This window comes from Ambystoma mexicanum, chromosome 4p, assembly GCF_040938575.1.
Source record: "Ambystoma mexicanum isolate Mex_15411 chromosome 4p, UKY_AmexF1_1, whole genome shotgun sequence".
In the NCBI taxonomy this organism is placed as follows: domain Eukaryota; kingdom Metazoa; phylum Chordata; class Amphibia; order Caudata; family Ambystomatidae; genus Ambystoma; species Ambystoma mexicanum.
Window position 1 is genome coordinate 1,164,748,088 of NC_090927.1, and position 21,364 is coordinate 1,164,769,451.

The window sequence follows — 21,364 nt, forward strand, 5'->3', positions numbered from 1 at the left end:
GATGGATGGAAGCCTTGGCTGCAATAAAAGGGACTGGTCTTAACTGCTGAATGATCAGAATTGTTATAGGTGAATTCAGCCAGGGGTATCAGGAGCGACCAGTCATCTTGAACCTTAGTGGCAAAACATCGAAGATATTGTTCCAGAGTCTGATTAGCACGTTCTGTGGCCCCGTTGGTTTGAGGGTGATAACCTGATGAAAGGGCGCGTTGGATTCCTAATATTTGACAGAGGTATTTCCACAATTGTGAGACGTATTGAGGTCCTCGATCAGAAATTATCTTGGAAGGAAGTCCATGAAGGCGGAATATGTGCTCCAGGAAGATTCCAGCCAGTTCAGATGAGGATGGTAGCTTACTGAGGGGTGTGAATGAGCCATATGAGTGAACAAGTCAATGGTGACCATGATGGTGGTGTACCCCCTGGAAGGTGGTAATTCCACAATGAAGTCTGTAGCAATAATTTCCCATGGCCTTGTTGGCAGTGCGGGTTGTAGCAGAAGACCCGCCAGCCTCTTGTTGTCATGTTTATTCTGACTCCAGATTGCACAGGCTCGGACGTATAGTTGTACATCAGTCTTCATTTTAGGCCACCAAAATTGTCTTTGTATGAGGTGGAGGGTGTTGGTGATGCCACGATGTCCGGAGTGAAGGGTATCATGACAGAGGTTTATTATTCTTTGTTGTAATTTTTGTGTAGGAATGAGCAGAGCATTGTCCTTGAACACATATCCTTCCTTGACTCTCAGGTTCCATTGATTCTTTCTTGAAATATTCTTCCAGAGTTCAGAGGATTGGGTTTGTACTCGGATTTCTTCCAGGAGATTGACTGCTTGAGCTACAGAAATCGTGTGGGGAAACATCTTAGGATAGGCCTTATCTTCGGTAGTTTCATAGTCAGGCCATCAAGATAAGGCGTCAGCAATCAAGTTTTGTGATCCAGGAACATGAGTGATGTGGAACTGGTACTGGGCAAAGAAGAAGGCCCAACGAGCTTGACGACTGTTCCAACACTCTAATGACTGTAGAATTTGAAGATGTTGGTGGTCCGTGCGGACCTGGACTGGATATCTAGCTCCCAGGAGTAGATGTCGCCACTCAGTGAAGGCTTGGCGGATGGCTAAAAGTTATTTTTCCAGGAGGGAGTAGTGTGTCTCACTGGGAGTCAGGGTTTGTGAAAGGTAAGCAATGGGGTGTTCTAGTTTATCCTCAAATTCTTGCTTCAACACTGCTCCAATGGCGTAGTTAGAGGCATCCGTTTCCACAAGGAATGGTCGATCAATGTTGGGTTGGGCCAGAATGGGGGCTTGAGTAAATCTTGTCTTCAAAAGTTGTAATGCCTTATCTTGCGGAATAGACCAGACAAAGGGGGTGTCTTTCTTCAGGAGAGCAACAATCGGTTGAACAATCTCAGAAAAGGTGGGTATAAACTTCTGGTAGAATTTGGCAAGCCCCAGGAAGGATTGAACTTGTTTGACGGCTGTGGGAGCAGGCCAGGATAATATAGCCTTTACCTTTGAAGGGTGCATGCCAATTCTCTCTGGAGTAAGGATAAATCCTAGGTAATGAACAGAAGCAACGTGAAACAGACATTTCTCGTGTGGGGCCAAGAGTTTATGTTCACGGAGTTGTTGTAGTACTGCCTTTACATGTTCTTCATGTTTTAGAAGGTCCTTTGAGTAGATCAAAATGTCATCCAGGTAGACGATGACAAAGAGGAATAGCATGTCAGAGAACAACCGGTCCATAAAACATTGAAAGACTGCTGGGGCATTAGCTAATCCAAAGGGCATGACCAGATATTCAAAGTGACCAAAGGGTGTTCTGAATGCTGTTTTCCATTCGTCTCCTTCCCGGATACGAATCAAATGATAGGCACCCCGGAGGTCCAGTTACGTGAAAATCCCAGCGCCTCTGACCGCTTCCAGGATATCCGAGATTAAGGGTAAAGGGTACCGTTCCTTGAGGGTGCATTGATTTAATCCACGATAATCGACGCAGGGTCTGAGTTCCTTAGTGTCCTTCTTAGGAACAAAGAACAATGAAGCTCCGGCTGGAGATTTTGAAGGTCTTATGGTGCCATTCTCAAGGTTGGTATTCAAGTATTCTCGGAGGGCCTTTTTCTCAGGTTTGGAAAGGATGAACATCCTGCCAAAGGGAATCACTGCTGAGGGATCCGTGTCTATGGCGCAGTCTTTAGTCCTGTGAGGGGGTAAGGCCTGGACTATGGCAGTTGAGAACACATCAACAAATCCCTGATAGGCCTTAGGAACCTGCACGATATTGGAAACCATGAGAGGTGCTTGATGGTCTATTGGTGGTTATTTGGAAGGGGTCAAGGAGGGATCCAGGATTAGACAGTGAGACATACAAAACTCTGAGCTGAGGAATAGTGATCCTGCTGTCCAATTGATATACGGATTGTGTTTCTGTAACTAGGGCATGGGGTAATGAGCTGACTTAATAATGTCGATTCGAATCCGCTCTTGGTGGTGGTTAATTGAAAGCTGGATCTCTTTGGTCTGCAGGCTTATGGGCCCCGAAGTGAGGGGTCTTCCATCGATCGCTTCCACCGGCTGCATGATGCTTCGTGTTTCGTATGGGATGTGGTGACTAAAAACCCAATCTTGATCAATGAATATTCCCATAGCCCAGCAGTCTACCAAGGCCAAAACAGGATAGGTCTTATTCCCGGAGGTTGATAGGAAGGCCTGTAGTATCACTAGATTGTTTTGTCCAGGCGAGTTCAAGGATGGAATTGATGTGGAGCAAACATCTCTCTCCCGAAGCCCTGCTCCATATAGGATCGGGAGTTGGCATTTCCCGAACGCCGATGAGGGGCCAGAGGGCATTCTCTGACCAAGTGTTTGTCTGAGGCACAATGCATGCACAACCCCGTATTAATCCTTCTCATCCTTTCTTGCGGGGATATGGGTCCACGGAAGGCTCCTATCTGCATGGGTTCAGGTTCGGTGACTGATCCTGGGTTTGTGTCAGATTTGGAGGTACTCTCAAAGGACACCTTCGGAGGGTTTCCTCTAGATTTTTTCTTCTCTGCCTTCCTTTCCTGGATGCGAAAGTCTATTTGCATGGCAAGGTCCATAAGAGCCTGGAATGAGTTTGGTCGGGCCACTCTGGCTAACTCATCTTTAATCTCCTCATTTAGTCCTCTCCTGAAAAGGGTAAAAAGATAAATCAGCTCCCTTGACCAATTGCTTGAATTGGGTTACATACGTGAGCACATCCTGGGATCCCTGCTGAAAGTCTAAGAGGCGTTCCTGGGCAGTAAAGACCTGCTCTGGGCGATCAAACATGGACTTTAGGGCCCGTATGAAACCATCGTAGTCATCTAGGAGAGCGTCACCAGAGTTAACTAGGGGTGTAGCCCAGGTTAAACCATTTCCGGAAAGGTGAGAGATTATGAAACCCACCTTAGCCCTGGAAATGGAAAAGTAATAGGGCTTAAATGTAAAGTGAACCAAACATGAATCCAGGAATCCACGAAGGGTTTTTGCCGACCCATTGTATTTGTCAACAATGCCGCCCAGTAACACACTTTCTTTTGCGGCTGAATCACGGGATAGAACTAATTGCTTGAGAGCAGCGTTTTCCGCCTTTAAATTCTGCATCTCGGTGGTTAATTCTTGCATACCTCACATCAGGTCCTGGGCGGCTGCTTCCATGTCGACTTAGAGTGTGGTCAGTAGGCGTCTCAAACTGTCACGGAGTTCCCCCCTTCTCACCTGAAACCGACCCTTGCAAGACTCTGTGGGCGGTGTCTTCTTGCGGACAGACCTGGACTTGAATAAGGCTGAGCGAGTCTCTTCCGACTCCGGCGTGCCTTTAAGATTCTGGGACGCAGCAATCCGGGGATCCGGGAAACGAAGAAGAAGTGCTGATAGCGCACGAGTCCAGGAAGCAAGAGGAAAGGGAAAGGGGCAAGGAATGGAAGTAGAAAAGCTAGGAACCAGGAAAGCAATACAGCGAACTACGGAGCACACGTCTGATCGCTACTTGGCAATAGCATTGAGACGCGCTGAGCCGCGGGGGTGCGGTCTATTAGTAGAATACATTACATCCAAAGTATAGACCACGGAAGGCGTGTCATGCTGGACGGCCATGTTGGGAGTGTCAGGGAATGCAAGGCCCGTTGCGATAAGGACCAGGAAGACCAAAAGGGGCGCGTCCTGTGGGTCATAACACTTATCCTAGGGATTTCTCATGATAAGGAGGTCGTCGGCTCTATAGATTAGGATTGATTTTTTCCATGGTTCCATGGGTACTGTAATTGATTTATTTTCACGTTTGACTGGTTGCCAGTCCAGGTACTGCTGTTTTATAGATGAGGTGTCTTTCTCAGTAACCCAAGGGGATTCTTTGCTGTTATGTCGGATTTATATTGCGCCAGCATAGCCGCGTAAGGTTCTACCGGTGCCTCCTGTCAGCTTGCTGTGTCTGTATCCAAGCCTCTCTTTGGACATAGGGGGCCCTCCAGATTAAGTGCACAGATATCATGTCATCTCTTATTAAACTGTGTAATTAACTGAGCAATTCTATGAGAAATATATCACCTTACCAACTGCCACATTGTTACCATGGAAACCACGTCCTAACACTGTCCCTTTTCCCACAGGAGCACACACCCTCCCCCATCCAAAAAGAACAGATTGGTTGGTGACTAACCGATGGTGACAATTCCGCTTGCAATACATTTCAGCACTTTTGACTGTTCCCAAACTGCTAGTTTGAAAGTTTTTACCTTCAAACCCTTTTAAACTACTTGACGTATTAACAACTTTTACAAAAGAGCTGTTTGACTGGAACGTCACAGAATCTCGGCACAAGAGGCTCGCAAACGCAGAAGTCTGCACCTACATTAACTAAACTGCAGAGCGGCGCAATGAGATCTCGAAACGCAAGGTTGATGGAAAAAGTAGCGTTCCTATGGCGCTCTCAACTGTTTCCGCAAACGCGTTTTTTGGTAGCACTGCCCCTTTACGCCCCTGGTGGCCCTTTGAGGTGTTTGGAGAGGAAGAGAACGGTTTCAGGTCACCCTCCATTTTCCACTCTACCAAGATTTAGATATTAAATAGAAACAAAAAAATGACGCACACCCTTTGGCGTGCAGTCAAATAACACCCAAAGAAATCAAAAGTGATTACTGCAGTAAGCAACAGCCGGGGGACACTCTCATACTCGATGCGACAGACCAGCAATGAGCCAGGACAGCGGCGGGGGTTACCAGCTGTGATATCCCGATGGATTTCTTTTCAGCTAACATTGATATCTTCCTAAGGCCAAGATCTAAAAAATTGATGCCGCCACCCTGGTAGTGTTAACTAAAGCCTGCACCACTTCCTGGATTCCTTTTTCATAGTGTCCCTTATTCCATTCCTAACCCAGTCTGGGTGGGTTTTGACAGAGCGCATAAAACTGATTGCATGAGCGTGGAAGTCATAGCAGGATGTGTCGGCCACCATCTCCTAACCCTCTCCCTGAATCTCATACAATCCTGAATCTCTCCACAATTAAACCTGTCACCATTCTACATTGGCATCGGTAGTATAGCTCAGTGGCAACACGTTCATCTTGGAGACAAGACGACGCAGAGCAACACAGGTTTGAATCCCGGGTGGTCCACAATTACAAACCTCTTTGGTATTAAGCGCATTATAAAAAAACAATTATAATTACAACAATTATAATTTCCAGCAAATACCAATGCTTCTAACCTCCCTTACCAGTGTAGTTCTCTGTTGTTTCGTAGCTAGGCTTGACCACAACAAAACCCAAGAACAAATACAGGAACCATTCATTGAGGGCTCGCTGCATGAACTTTGCAAATTAGCTCAGGAGAAACTCTTGTATGTCATACCAAGGCACATACACACATGTATTATACTGCATGCTCTGCTAGGATAGTTTTTGTTATTATAGCACTAGATGCTGAATGGTGGATACTTTGTGTCTATCTAAATCCCTATTTGCAATGTATCTTGTCTTGCATTTCTGTTCTGTTTGGTTGGTCTCGTGGCGTAAGTTTGAACACCCACTGCCATTTGTTTAATGTAGAATGTTAAAATATGGAAATATATTTCAATCATGCCATAGTTTATTGATGTAGCTGCTGAAGTGTGATGAGAACGTTGGGTGTTGTTATTGCACTCATTTATATTAGTGATATTTCCTGTCTGATTTATACAAGCTCGGCTTTATTTTGGTGGTTCAATGATTGCTTACAGTGCGCCCGCGCGGGCGAGCATTCGCATCGGGACCTGAGGGAGGGTGAGGAAGAAGGCGTGTGGGCTAGAGGAGCCAAGGAGAAAGATTTGCTAGGAATTGGTGAAGGAATTGTTTAAAACACATTTATAAGCCCCCTTTTTGAGTACTTGCCAGATGACACCAACGAAAAACGGGGACAGGGCAGATGGAAATCTGTCCAGCCGCTGCTCTTACCTTGGCCAGGTGAGAGTTGACCCATTTTGTGAAGGTTCTCTTTTGCACCGCCTCCTGCTCATCTGCAAAACAAGGACAACGGGTATGGTTAGACAGGGCCAGCACTCAAGAGATTGCAACAATTCAGCACACTACAGAACACACTTCCGCATGCATGCATGCCAGTATGTCATTGAATTGAGTGAATGAGCAAGTGCCTCCCTGAGCAAATTAATGATTGAGTGACTGTGCACGTGAGTAAATGAGTGATTGTGTGATTCTGTGAGTCGGTGAATGCGTGAATAAGTTAAGGATTGCTAAAAGTACAAGTGAGTGAGTTTATAAGTGGGTTAATGTTTCAGTGGATGTACGAGAGAGAAAGTGATTGAGATTGAATGAATGAGTGAATGAATGTGCAAGTGAGGGAGAACAATGTGTGAGCACTTACAAGGAAGATTGTGCAAAACAAATGGCCTCTATGTGTTGTTTTTTTGGTTGCAGAATAGATAGCTAGCAAGGCGCAGCGTCTGAAGGATAACTTGGTTATGACATGAAACAAGCTGAGCAGGACGCATAATAGACTCAAGGTGCAAATGTCACAATAAGTCGCCATGCACTGCACAGAAGGACAAGGTGCGGGAAGAGGAGTCAGTGTGGTCTTTCCAAACACCTCAGTGTACACGTGGAAGGGTTTTACTGGAGTACACGTTTTGTCTCTTTTACTCTCCCTCTTGCCCATGCACCTTCCCAGCAGACTAATCTCTGGTTATGCCCGGGCGGGGGCACAATACACCATAGACAAGGATCAAGCGCTTTGAAACAAGTACGGTAGTTATTTGGCGCAGTATAAAAGCAGAGCAACATAACATACATAACCTAGATATGAAGGGCACGATTCATGGATTTTTTTGCACGGTTCAAAGTGCCTTTGCACTGCTGAAAAGTGCCTTTGCACTTCCGACACAAACTCTTATTCATGGAACTGTGCAAAGTGTATTTTTGCAGTGCAAAGTCAGTACAAAGTCATTTTTGGAGTACGAAATGACTTTGCACTGCAAAAAATACGGTTTGCACGGCTCCATGCCTCACGGTTTGTGTCGGAAGTGCAAAATCACTTTGCAGCAGTGCAGTCACTTTGAACCGTGCAAAAAATTGCATGAATCGGGCCCGAAGTTTTAATGTGACAAAAAGAGTGAAGCTATCATTGCGTTTCACTGTGTCTCTGAACACCTGTCAGTAGCCAAGATGGAGCCTTATCTAGAGGTGAATTTTTGGATACAGTGGGCAGCCTCCGCCTGGCTCCCTTTTTCAGATTTTCATTTAGCACTTTTACTGGTTCGGTCAATCTTCGCGGCAGAGGACGAAGGACAAACCCTTGCTGGGTCTTCGATAGACCGCAGGGATGGGGGATTGATATAGTGTGTCTATGTCATTGCAACCCGGGGCTCTTCCGGGGCATAAAGGCATGCGAGAGGGAGGGACACCTTGCCATTACTGCTCAGGCAATGACGGGAACATGTTACAATGCTGCTACACCAGGTAGGTAGAACCAGGGGTGCAAACTCCAAGTGGCAACTTACTAGCCAGGCATAAAACGTGCCCTCTGGAAGACGCTTCTAGCATTTGGGTACAGCTGTGCTTTCCATACACTGGGCACACGGCTGCTGTGGCACTCCGCTATTGTTGGAATGCATTGGAGGGTCCACATAAACCCAACATTGACTCAGCACTTGACTGATTCCAAGAAAAGGACCATTTTGAATCAACTGAACAGTTTTATGGGCATCGTTGGCCTCCGTCACAGACAGGCTTTAGTGCCGTAAAACAACTACAGTGGTGATGTGCACTACAGTGGTGATGTGCACTACAGTGGTGATGGGAGCACTATAAATGCTTTTAAAATACCATAACATAATGCAGACTTATAGACCGACCAGTCATTATGTTCCATAACATATATTGATAATGGACAACCTTTGCTTGTGTGATAACAAGGGGATGGGCCTTTTCTGACCATACTAGATGACCTGGCAAGGTCTACCAATACAGTTTGGTACATAGGCTAAGTTCGCAGAACTAAAACAAAATTAGTCTTTGGCCAAAAACTCCACGGATTTAAGGGGAACCATGGAAAAATGTCAAGATTCAGGTGGGTACATTGGACTACTAATGCAGTAAAATCCTGTGCACCCTTGGTGGAGCCAAAACTAAATTACAGCTGTTTCCAGCCCACGTCACAACACAAGTTTAGGGCAATATAGTATAATAACCCTACAGGCCAAAGTGGGAGTGCTTAAAAAGCACCCTGTCCTGGGAGCCATATGGGCTACCGTAGGTAAATACAGGCAACGGGGTCGCTCCATTAGAAGTCCCTGTGGCCACAGAAATGAAGACATAGATCCTAGAAAACAAGGGGGAAAACCCCCAAAAGTTTAGAGTGTCCCAATAGGTGGGACAGCAGAGCAGGGACTAAGCATGTACGTTCAGGGAGAGACACTTGCCCAAGTGTTTTAGGTGTTTTTTAGGGCCTGCCTATTTGAAGGCAGAACTCCTAAATTAGTAAACTGTAAATTCCTGAAGTATGCAATTGGTTGAACTCATTAGCACAGAGCAAACCGACCTGTTTTGAAAGTTACATGACTTTGCTCTCGCTGCTCTCGCACTAGGGCAGGGGTCTTCACCCTTTGGCTTTCTAGATGTTTTGGGCTAGAGATACCATCCACCGTAGCCAGCATAGTCAATGGCGAGGGAATACGGAAGTCACAGTTCAACATATCTGGAGAGCCAGTCGCAGGCTAGGAGCAATCTGACTTGCACTGGAAAACCATTTTAGGAGGTCAGGACCCTTCCCCCGGTCCCGATCTGGCCACCAAAAACCATAGGTTACATCTTGTCTCAAAAATACACACACCTTAGGGGCACACACTTGACACTTCTGCGTCCACTCCATTCCCCCCTTAATCTCCCCTTTGTAAGTTAGAAACCTCTCATGTTTATCCAAATACCTGCTCCCCTTTTGCTCCTCCTAGTCCCTTTACGACACTTCCACAGAGTAAGGACTGGAGACCCCTGGCGGGGACTCAAGACGTCACATCTCGGGCAAGCCTCGGAGCTGTCAGGCCTCAGTTGTTGCGAGTAGTTAAGTACAAACCCTCGTGCATGTGTATCCGCGAGGCCTTCCTACAAGCTTTACACACACCTGCATGCTTCAGCCATTACACGGTGCCACAGGAAGCCGAGGCTCAATGACTACGTCATAGACCTCATTATGACGGCGAGGGAGTTCCCATATCCTGCCACCAGGTTCCTGGGAAGGGCGCGTCTTACCTCTGAGGTACTGAAAAAATGCAGTCACCAAATGTACCGAGGACTTCGGTTTGCCGCCAATTTCTTTATACCCCTCCATCCTTGCCGCCGCCACCGCTGCTGCTGAGGTAGCGCTCTACTGGCGGCCGTTTCCCCACGCCCCTTGGCATGTCGTCTTCCGTGGACGCTGCCTACCCTCGCCTCGCGCCGCTGCGAGGCTCTCCCCCGAGCCTGCGCTGGTCCCCCTCAGCCACAGTTCCCCATCCGGCCGCTGCCTGTCACGGAGGGATGCGCACTTATCCGCGCTCAGGAAGTCGGCTGTGCTCCGCAGAACAGAGATGTCATCCTCCCTGCCAACGTTGCTGTTTTTCCCGGGAGTGTGGCAGCGGGTCTCGAGCACGAGCCAATGAAGTGGAAACCCGTGATGTCAAAGCCGGGATAACTGATTTAGGGAGAGAGGGTGGGCGACGGGCCACGGGCAACACTTTGCTGAGCAGCTTCGGAGGCCGACAGTTTATTCTGGAAACGGCTCTTCTCAGCTTTGCGGAAAGTGGCAGGGCACTTGCTCAACCCGCACGAAAAGACATGACAGCAGAGTGTGGCTTTTTAGCGTTTGAGCGAGGATTTGGGGTGGCTGTATCGGCCACAATCTCACAATGACTGGCTGGCCCAGTCTTTCTTCAGGAAGGAACTCAGAACACCACTCTTAGGCAACACCACCTCAGTATCCCGGAAAGCCTCGTCGCCACTACTCTTCTGACCCCTGCCTCCCCGTCGAACATGAATCTAGTCCCTTGTACAGCGCTCTGTTGGAGGATCACGTTATAAAAAAAATCCCATGCATTCATACACTACAGATACCAAACGCCTCTAACGCCACCACTCACAGTGACCGTCCAAGCAAGCAAGGCTGATAGGAGCCACTAAGACTTGAACCTTTGAATTTCAGCTTGCACACAGATGTTGGAAGCGGTTGCCTCAACCCACTGATCTATCTTGACAGCTCCAAACGTTCATAAATGCAGTGTAGCTGTGTACATAGACAATACTACATGTTTACACCTTTGTGTAGTCCTACCCATCCTACCTCACTGGAGACCAACGCTCATCCACTCCACCTACTCTCCAACTTATCTTTTTCCCTATCCAACAGACCTGTCCCTCCACGTCAGCACTGCCCACCAAAGCGGACACCAATTATCCCACCCTCCCATGCCCTACCCCATTCCTACCTATCATACCAGTTTAATAACCCTTAATCACCTTGCTTTCCAAGCCACTACTACCTTATCCTGTTCAAGCCCTCCCATTCATTAGACTCATTCGCCCCCCCAACACCTGTACTCCTAACACCCGACTCCTTCCCTACAAAGTCACCCGCCCACATCTACACCCAAGCACAACGCCCCACACCATCATGTACTAAATACCTCTATTCCTACCCCCAATCCACCCCTCTCATCTTCTTCCACACCCACTTATTCCTACCTATCACTTGATCACCCTTTCATCTCAACTCTGTTTCCCACCCATTCTAACTCCCAACCACATACCCCAAAACTGGTTCAGTCAGCGAAGTAGGTTGGGGCCAAACCAGTGGGTGCGATTAAGAGCCTGACAGTGAGATCTGGACAAGAACGAAGGCCACGGCACCATATCTGTGTGATGAACAGCATGTCAGTTTCTGGGTGAAGACAAGGTAGCTCTGGTGGTAGGACTACTTTGCTGCGTATGTGACTTCAGATTCCACCCCATTGGCAATCGTCCCAGAACTGAAATGTACAAATATTGGGTCAAAAATAGAACAAGGATTACGGTGTGCGTGCGCACATGGGTGGTATGCGTAACATGGGAATATTATATGTACTGTACATTATCATGTTTTTTTAATTGTATAGCTTGTCAAAAACATTGCCTGTGTCTATTACAAGCCTCTGTGTTTCATGAATTGTGCATGAAAATCATGAATGCCAAGCTTTCTACAGTAGATTTAAGAGGCTTCAATCATAACCATCAAGCTTTCTACAGTATAATGAAGGAGACCATCAAGCTTCGATCATGACCACCAAGCTTTCTACAGTATATGGAAGGAGATCATCAAGCTTCGATCATGACAACCATGCTTTCTACAGGATTTTGAAGGAGGCCATCACGCTTCGATCATGATCATCAAGCTTTCTACAGTATATCGAAGGAGACCATAAAGCTTCAATCATGACCACCCATCTTTCTACAGTATATCGAAGGAGACCATCAAGCTTCGATTATGACAACCATGCTTTCTACAGGATATTGAAGGACACCATCAAGCTTCGATCGTGACTACCAGGCTTTCTACAGTATATTGAAGGAGACCATCAACCTTCGATCAGGGATATGGTTGCAATTCTAGCATTAGTTCTAAACAGCTTGTATACACTAGGCAAATATTCCGGGCAAGGTGAGGCATAGAGGTACTAGATTCAGGCACCGGCAACCTCCTAGAAACACGATGTTCTGAAACGTGTGGTATCAATTAGAAGCGCTTGAAATAAAAGAAGGGTCATTTTCAAATTGTCTGATCCTTGTCTGAAACTGTAAGGCCTAGAATGGTGTCATTAAAAACTATTGCACTGTTCCAATATTCTGAATATTGGGACTGTGCAGATTACGAGTTGGTTGTGCACCGCAGACAGAGCAATCTTTTCCCCTGATCGATGAGGCAATGGTGGGGAATTCTATGCAATCCAGGTTTTAATCCACAGAAGAAAGCAATTGTCATAATTTGCTATGAGTTTATTGTCAGTACTGGAAATGGAAAAAAATGTACTGGAGGAAACCTCTTCTCCTTGGGGGGGCTGCGCGGAGGAGCAGGCGGGCTGACGGGCGTTGCCGCACAAAAGGTCACGCAACCCCTGCATCTTTTTATAGAACCCAATCCTGGTCATTTGCATTAAAGCAAAGAGAATTATGGGAACATAAGAATGCTCACAATTTCAAAATTTGAAACATGTTTGATAGTGATTCAGCAGGAAATTCTTTTGAGCGAGTAATGGAAGTGGGACTCTGCTCTTTTCATTAGTCGCAATACTCACCCTAACAAAAAAAGTCTTCAAAATGAAAGACAGCTGCTAAACAGAATGCAAGGCTTTGGCTGTTTCTGCATTCAGTCTCCAACGCTGAGTCTTCTGAAGCACAGGCTGTGAGAACGTAGCTGGGAGTTTCCTGGGCTGGCCCGTGGACACAGCAGAGCTCCAGCAGCGCTCTGGCAGGGAAAACGTTGCCAGGGCTCTGCTCCGTCTTGTTCTGGCCCACTTCCTACCCTGCTTATTGTGTCCTGGAAAGCATCGCTAAGGCTCGGTGACGTCACTGCTACGCGCCATTTGTAATGCGCTCTCTGCCATTGGTGTAGCGCTGATGGCCTCATATAGCTTGGGGCTAGCTCAGACTGCAGGCTTGTACTGATCTACCACGGTCTAGGACTTCCGGAGATCTGTGGTTTGACAGTGTGCAACAAAAGACATTTCATAAATACTCTGCAGACAGGCATTGCAACAAAAGCCAGCTTGGGTTGCACAGACTCCAACAAGACATTGCGTACGCAATTTCATAATAAAGCAGCATCATAGAGGACTACCCCTTAATAATGCTCACAGAACTGCTGCAGGAGGCAATGCACGTGGTTGCAGCATAGTGTGTGAGTTGACCGTTCAGGATGCATGTAGAAGAATAACCAGTGGAGTAACTTTGCTGAAAATGTTGGGGGGGGGGGCATGACATCTGAAGGGAAGGTGCCCCAGCCAAATTAATGGGGACAAAATGGTGTGCCATGAAAGTTGGGGGGGACAAACACCCCTGTGCCCCTCTAAAATTACGCCCATGAGAAAATCCCTTTGAAGGCTACATAGCATTGCCTCTAAACAACAAAGGGAGTTGTAGATGATGCTAGCAATGTCCAAATCTAGTTGAATATACTACGGGCCACGTGTTTGGGACCGCAAGCATATGTTATGTTATGATATGTTACTTGGCATTTATATAGCGCCTTATGTATCATTGGTATGATCTAAAAGCGCTGGTAGGTTGAACACCCTTGGGAACCGCAGTTCAGTCAGTAGAGAGTGTGTGGAATAATGCGTGGGCGCACCAGATATGTGTGAAGCTGGTGTGGTTGTTGCATGAAAGCTGCTTCTTAGCGGTTTGTGTGGTGCTGAGGCAATCAGTTGGATGTGTTCAGTCTGGAGGGTGGACACCCAGACTGAGTTCTGGCTGCGTTAGGCCTGAAGAGATGCTTAAGCTAGCCGGAATGTGCTCAGCTAGCTGTGTTTCGTCAGGATGATGTGGAGTTCGTGGGGTCATGTTACTTATGAGAACAGCTAGACCGAATGTGTCATAGCACAGCTGTGTTCTAGTTGAATGATGGTGTATAGGGGAGAGTAAGCGTAGTAGTTTGATATGGTGAGTATCAGTAAAGCGCCTGTGATCAAGCACGAGTGCAGGGCAGGGGGCGTACATTTAGGCACAATTTCTAAGTTCATCAATACCACAGTTACATTATTAGGCACATTTTCTAGATTCAACTTTAGCACACTGACGCTATTAGGCACACTTTCTAGATTCAACTTTACCACAGTGACTATATTACAGAGACGCTATTAGGCACATTTTCTAAATTCAACTATACCAGTTACACTATTAGGCTCATTTTCTAGATCCAACTTTAGCACATTGACACTATTAGGCACACTTTCTAGATTCAACTATACCAGTTACGCTATTAGACACATTTTCTAGATCCAACTTTAGCACATTGACGATATTAGGCACACTTTCTAGATTCAACTTTACCACAGTGACTATACAACAGAGACGCTATTAGGCACATTTTTTAGATTCAACTTTAGCACAGTGACGCTATTAGGCACACTTTCTAAATTCAACTATACTACAGTGACGCTATTAGGCACATTTTCTAAAATCAATTATACCACAGTTACACTATTAGGCACATTTTTTAGATTCAACTTTAGCACAGTGACACTATTAGACAGACTTTCTAGATTCAACTATACCACAGTGACGCTAATAGGCATACTTTCTAAGTTCAAACTTTGGCACAGTGACGCTATTAGGCACACTTTCTAGATTCAACTTCAGCACAGTGACACTATTAGGCACACTTTCTAAATTCAACTATACCACAGTTACACTATTAGGCACATTTTTAGATTCAACTTTAGCACAGTGATGCTATTAGACTTTCTAGATTTACCTATACCTCAGTTAGGCTATTAGGAACACTTTCTAGATTCAACTATACTACAGTGATGCTACCAGGCACATTTTCTAAATTCAACTATACCACAGTTACGCTATTAGGCACATTTTTTAAATCCAACTTTAGCACAGTGACACTATTAGGCACGCTTTCTAAGTTCAAACTTTGGCACAGTGACACTGTTAGGCACACTTTCTAGATTCAACTTTAGCACACTGATGATATTTGGCACACTTTCTAGGTTGAACTTAAACACAGAGACGCTATATGCACTGCATTTGGCAGTATTGTATTAAGCTGGCGTTTCATTCATGCATTTCAGATTCGGATGCATTTCAACATGAAGGCATTTAAAGGGCAAAATAAAAGGGGTGATGGCTGGAAGGTTTAGAATTAATCTTAACCTCTGGCATTGCTTTCGGCAACCCTCCATACCATATTTCTTTGCCTGCCAAGCCATTACAAAAGGGGAGAAACCATAGGCATTTAAAGGGCGTGCATGGAATACTGGCCATGAGAGGGAGAGATGTGTGAAGGGATGTAGGGACCAAACAACTGGGAAGCACAGGAGACAGGGCTGCACGGTTAAATGTAAAATGGCCTGTGAAGACTCAGAGGGTGCTCACCTGGTGTAAGGCAAGGGCATCTGGGTTGGTGCGCATGAGTTTGAGAGGGACAGGGAGAGAGGTGGGAGTCTGAAAGTTGGACAGGGTAGTAGCAGGGCAGTGTGTGGCAATTTTGTGTTGTGGAATGTGCGGTGTGGTATAGGTGTACTATGTGTACTGTTAAGAATGATACTTCTAGTCAGGTGAGGGCCGGGCTACTTCTTTTATTAAGTAACATAAGTAAGCCCCTGCTCCAGGCTGCCCACCGCTGTTCTCTCCTTCAACTGTCTCTATCTCTCTGGATCTCTCCTCTTAGGTTCACCCTAAACATTCTTCGTAACCATGAAGCAGATACTGGAATGTAGTAACATCACAACAAGAGATACAACATGTGCCACCTGTGTTATATGCACTCTGGTGTTAAACGGTAGGAAAGGCAAGAGCAGAAAGGAGTGATATTAATGGTGAATGTAGAAGGAGTTAAGGAATTCAGTGGGAATGGGGAAGAGAGCACGAGAAGAGAAGAAGGAAAGTGATGGCCATGTTCAAGAGCAGACAAAGAGAGTAAGGAGGAAGGGAGAAAGGATAGAGAGGGCATGGGTGAAGAGTAAGGGGATAGCAGACTGACAAAGTATGTGAGAACAGGTGGAAGCGAGAACAGTGGGGGTGCAGGGAAAGATGAGAGTAAATCAAGGCATAAAATAACCGGTATCGCATCGCAATTCTGTACGACGGGTAGCGGAATCGAAATTCGCAAGACAATAATGATGAATTGCCTTTCATTTTATAAATCCTGTTGCACTAACTGCGATGTAATTTCAGAAAAGATGAACATGTTTATTTTTTTTTGCTCCAGGACAGTATAGGGCCTATAGAAAGGAAAGCGGAGATCCAGGCTGCAGGCTGACCCCAATGTTGACTTTCATTGAGCACCCATTCCACTGTAAATATTGGGAGGGAGTCAGGATGTACTAAATGAGTTAGCTCTTCTCTCTAATCTGTCATTTCTTCCACCTCTGCTTCCCAGCATTTTTCTATTTCATTATTTCTTTGCTCACTTTGGCATCCTTTATTGATGGTGTACCCCTTTTTTGTTCACTTTTCTCTCATGTATCCACCAGACCCTATAACTTTCTCTCTTGCCCATCTCCCCTCATCTCTTCTGAGAGGCTCTTTTTTCATAGATTTCTTTCTCACACATCTTGTTTCCTAAATCAATTGTCTTCTAGTTCCCCTATCTTCGCTGCCCACCTTTGCTGAGTTCTATATTCCACTCAGACTGCAATGGCCTTAAACATGATAGGCTTTCATGTGCGCATGCAAAAGGCTAAAGTGTGCATGCATCTGAAAGGATGTGAAAGGCTGATTGTGCACATGTGCATTTTTGGTGTGCATGCATGTGAACGGCTATAGTTTGCGTGCCTGAAAAGCTATGCTGCATATGAAAGGCTAAGTGTGCACATGTAAGGCTGAGGTCTATGTGCATGTGAAAGTCTGCATTGCTCATGTAAAGATGGTATGTATATGTTACCATTTGGACACCATCTTAATTCAATGACCGCACCAAAAGTTACGATTAAGGTTAAGCCATCAATTACAAGGGGTTATAGTCTGGAGCAAGCATGCAAAGCGTAGGCTAATCTTTTTTAATTAATGCACATGCCATTTGATGGAAACTTGATGTGCATGCTGACATTCAACTTTCACGACAAATGTGAATTTTGCCTTCCATTGTAAGGTGCGAGGCTTATATTTTATGTGGCTGTGCAGTATATGAAGCCTCCCCTAATTTGCACATGTATTGACATCGCTGTAAGTGATACCACAGAAAATGAGCTCATCTGTAGCTTTAGATACTCAATGTGATGATGGTAAGTTACATTGCAAAACGTTTTTATAAGTAAGCCAAGAGACAAATAACTTTGATGTGCAGATTAACAAGTGGCATTATCATTATTATATATGAACCAGTACCTTGAGTGAGCTTTTTTGTGTAGCGTACACATGTCAACTGAATGGCTTGTGGGCACTTCTAATTCTGGCAGGTAACACACAGTGAGATCAAATGATTTGCCAAGGATTGCGCACTTTAGTTGTTATTGTGATGCTGGGATTTGAGACCAGCAAAGTGAAGCTAAAAATCATCCCATGAGTTTGGGAAATGTATGTTTAAGACTTATTTATTTATTTGAATTTATAAAGCGCACAATGGCCTGGGGGCATCGCAGCACTGTTACAGTGAGCTTGCTTGGTTACAGTTACATGGTATAGGAGAAAAACATAACAGGTATTACTTAGATACAGTGGCTCTAGCAGTTTATGGCATATGGAAACAGTGGAGCAGTTAAGAACAGACAGTTATCGCAAATGATTGACGCCGCTCCTGAGGTTACGGAAGGACCAAGGGATCTTTGCAGGTAGGGCTAGTTGAACAGCTTGGTTTTGAGTGCTTTCCGGAAGGCTGCGAGGGAGGTCTCATTCCTGAGCGCAGTGGGTAGGACGTTCCAACTTTTGGGTGCTAGGAATGGAAAGGCCCCGACCCCCCCAGCTTTGGCACTTTTGACAGTCAGCACTAGGAGCTGGTTGGGCTCTCTTGGGTCTAACAGAGGTGGCTCAGTGAATGTTTTCTGCCAGGGAAGGAGGGGCTGAGAGGGAGAGGCACCTGTGAGTGATGGTCAAGGTTTTGAAGGGTATGCGCTCTTTGACAGGAAGCCAGTGGGCTTTGCGTCTGGCCTGAGAGATGCGTTCCCTATTAGGGATGCTTAATGCCGCTCTCAGGGCATTATTTTGGGTGATTTGTAGTTTTTTGAGGTTTTTTGTTGAGGTACCTAGAAAAAGAGCGTTGCAATAGTCCAGTCTGGCCCCAATAGTGGCTCTAGCTATGGTGAGGCCATTTTTGGGGGAGAGGTTCGGTTTGACTGCATTTCTGATCTTGCTGGTGAGTGCTGCCGAGGAGAAGATGGCACTGACGTGGCGTTTCATTGAGAGCGTGGAATCCAGGAAGACTCACAGTGTTTTGACTGTTTGTGAGGTTGTGATAACGGTGTTCTCAATATTAAAAGATTTATATTGGCTGTCAGGATTGTTGAGGGTTTCCTTTGGTCCTACTAGAAGGATCTCTGTTTTTCCATTTAGACAGAGTCCATTAGCCGCCATCTAGGCTTGGATGAGGGCATGTGTTTTGTTGAGTGTGGGCAAGTCGTGATCGTAAGAGCACACATTAAAAAGGTATTGTATGAGAAGGTCAGCTTGTAGTCATTGTTTGACAGAATCATGCTTGCTACTGCATATCCTGTGAAGGGAAAGTGAACACTTGTCAGAAACAATGGTTTATCAGTGACCCACCACTAATAAGGAGGTTGCCATTTAAATGCTCTGCGTGTGTTGACAATTTGTGAGGCGCTAGTAGGAAGCTCTGTTGAATTTGCAAGGGGGCCGGTGTCCGCTCACATGTCCAACAAAAGGCATCCTCATTATAGCACCAGTGGCGAAACAAGCCTGCAAGGTGCCTAGGGCTTCTGCCGCTGTACATGGACAAAATGTCTTGCATTGACCCCGACTGAAAGTAAGGCCATACAAATTTGCAAATCATATATGTTGAATTGCTAATCAAAATCTTGTTTATTTAGCGGTCTCGACTAATCAATTTTGGAAGACTAATTTATGCCTTGGTAAATAAAAAGGAGACAGGTGAGAGGTGGTGGATTGAGAGTACATGAGGGAGTGGGGAGAGGTGAGAAAAAGGGAAAAGGGAGTGGAGGCTAGGGTGGTGTGAGGAGGAGGTTCGGGGGCATCAAAAGAAAACCGGGAGTGAAGGCAAGGAGGGCAAAAAAGGAGTGGAGGCATAACAATTAATGGAGAGCATAGCATGCATGAAAGACCTAGAAGGAGTAAAATGATGGACAGCATACAAGTGTGGATGCATGCAAAGGCATAGACAGCATAAAAGGAATGGAAGGCAAAAAAGGCTTTTAAGCTTAGAAAGGCATGCAATGCATAAAAGGCCTGGAAGGATGGGGGGTATGCAAGTTTTACAGGGCATGGAAGGCATAAAAGTCAGGCACGCGTGAAAGGATGGGTAGTAGGCATAGGCGACATAAGAGGCATGGAAGAAGTAAAGACTAGGAAAGCAAGACAGGGCAGAAAGGCCTCGGTGGCATAGATGATTTTAAAGGTATAGAGGAATTGAAAGGCGCGGATGCATAATGAGGTTTTCACAGGCATGGACGCATTCGGGAGTATTAAGTGGCATGCAGGCATGCCAGGTATGGGTGCATCTGTGGCTGAGTTGTAGCGGGAACCCACAGGAGGCTGCACTCTGGGCGTGTCCGTGATGTATGGGCGATGGCAGGGAGGCCCGTGCTCAAATGAAAACTGTGGCCACCTCGTTCGCATTTACTGGCGTTTGCCATTATTGCCACCATCCGAGAAGGCTAGATTTGATGAATTAAGCACAAAGGTCACGCGTGACAATCGCATTCATTTGCAAGGCAGACAAATGGAAGCGCTTGACTAATCTAATAGCTCACGTCAATCAAAGCGCAGCGGTAGCATTCTGTATTTTGGTGGGGACTATTTTTGCATCACGAAATCTACACACGCTTGCACAGTTCTATACAACGGGAAAATCATTTCTGCTTTTAAGCTGCAGCCGCCCAACAGAGTTGACACTACATTATATGTACCCAATAAGGGCATAGGTCGCATAGCATTCTCATAAAAGCAATTCTCAGGGTGTGTTTGAATCCCAAAAGATTAAGGCATGCCTTTGGCTCGTAGTGGTGGCGTACACATTAGCCATATTTCAGACTCTTAGAGGATAAGAAAGAAACAGAACAATGAGGATTCATTTAGCCAGACAAACTGGCTGCTCACAGAGCGCCATTTCTATGGTTCTAGGTAGACCTGCGGGCTGCTCATTCAGTGGCACATTAGGGGCGCAGGCTGCTCATTCAGTGGCTCATTCCGGGTCCAGGTCGTTTATTTAATTGCAGAATACTGTCAAGGCTGCTCTTTCAGTGGCATGTTGCGGTCCAGGCGGTGCGTTCAGTGGCAGATTACCGCTAACACTAAAGGGGATGTTGAAAACCAAGTTGGATTTGCGAATTGGCTCAATGTTCCATCAGTAAAACAGCTGAGGCTAGAACACAGCATGGCTGCAGCTGAGGCTAGAACAAAGCATGGGTCCAGCTGAGACTAGAACACAGCATGGGTGCAGCTGAGACTAGAACACAGCATGGGTGCAGCTGAGACTAGAACACAGCATGGACTAGAACACAGCATGGGTGCAGCTGAGACTAGGAAACAGCATAGGTTCAGCTGAGACTAGAACACAGCATGGGTGCAGCTGAGACTAGAACAAAGCAAGGGTGCAGCGGAGACTAGAACACAGCATGGGTGCAGCTGAGACTAGAACACAGCATGGGTCCAGCTGAGACTAGAACACAGCATGGGTGCAGCTGAGACTAGAACACAGCATGGGTGCAGCTGAGACTAGAACACAGCATGGGTCCAGCTGAGACTAGAACACAGCATGGGTGCAGCTGGGACTAGAACACAGCATGGGTCCAGCTCAGACTAGAACACAGCATGGGTGCAGCTGAGACTAGAACACAGCATGGGTCCAGCTGAGACTAGAACACAGCATGGGTGCAGCTGAGACTAGAACACAGCATGGATTAGAACACAGCATGGGTGCAGCTGAGACTAGGAAACAGCATAGGTTCAGCTGAGACTAGAACACAGAATGGGTGCAGCTGAGG

The 21,364-nt window shown here is 46.1% G+C and overlaps 1 protein-coding gene across 17 annotated transcripts in view; it reads right to left on the minus strand.

Annotated features, from left to right (window-relative positions):
- The window catches only part of SYNE1 (spectrin repeat containing nuclear envelope protein 1), a 1,651,720-nt gene that overhangs the window by 1,219,461 nt on the left and 410,895 nt on the right, over positions 1-21,364 (minus strand). For 9 of the 17 annotated variants that reach the window (XM_069606789.1, XM_069606783.1, XM_069606784.1 and 6 more), the window contains exons 1-2: positions 9,762-9,872; positions 6,456-6,517 (exon numbers count right to left, since the gene is read on the minus strand). In XM_069606789.1, the coding sequence (XP_069462890.1) occupies positions 6,456-6,517; positions 9,762-9,840 (141 nt within the window). In that variant the 5' untranslated portion in view covers positions 9,841-9,872. Of the gene's footprint in view, positions 1-6,455; positions 6,518-9,761; positions 9,875-21,364 lie in introns of those variants that run through there. The other 8 variants (XM_069606790.1, XM_069606795.1, XM_069606788.1 and 5 more) reach the window with 3 other exon arrangements.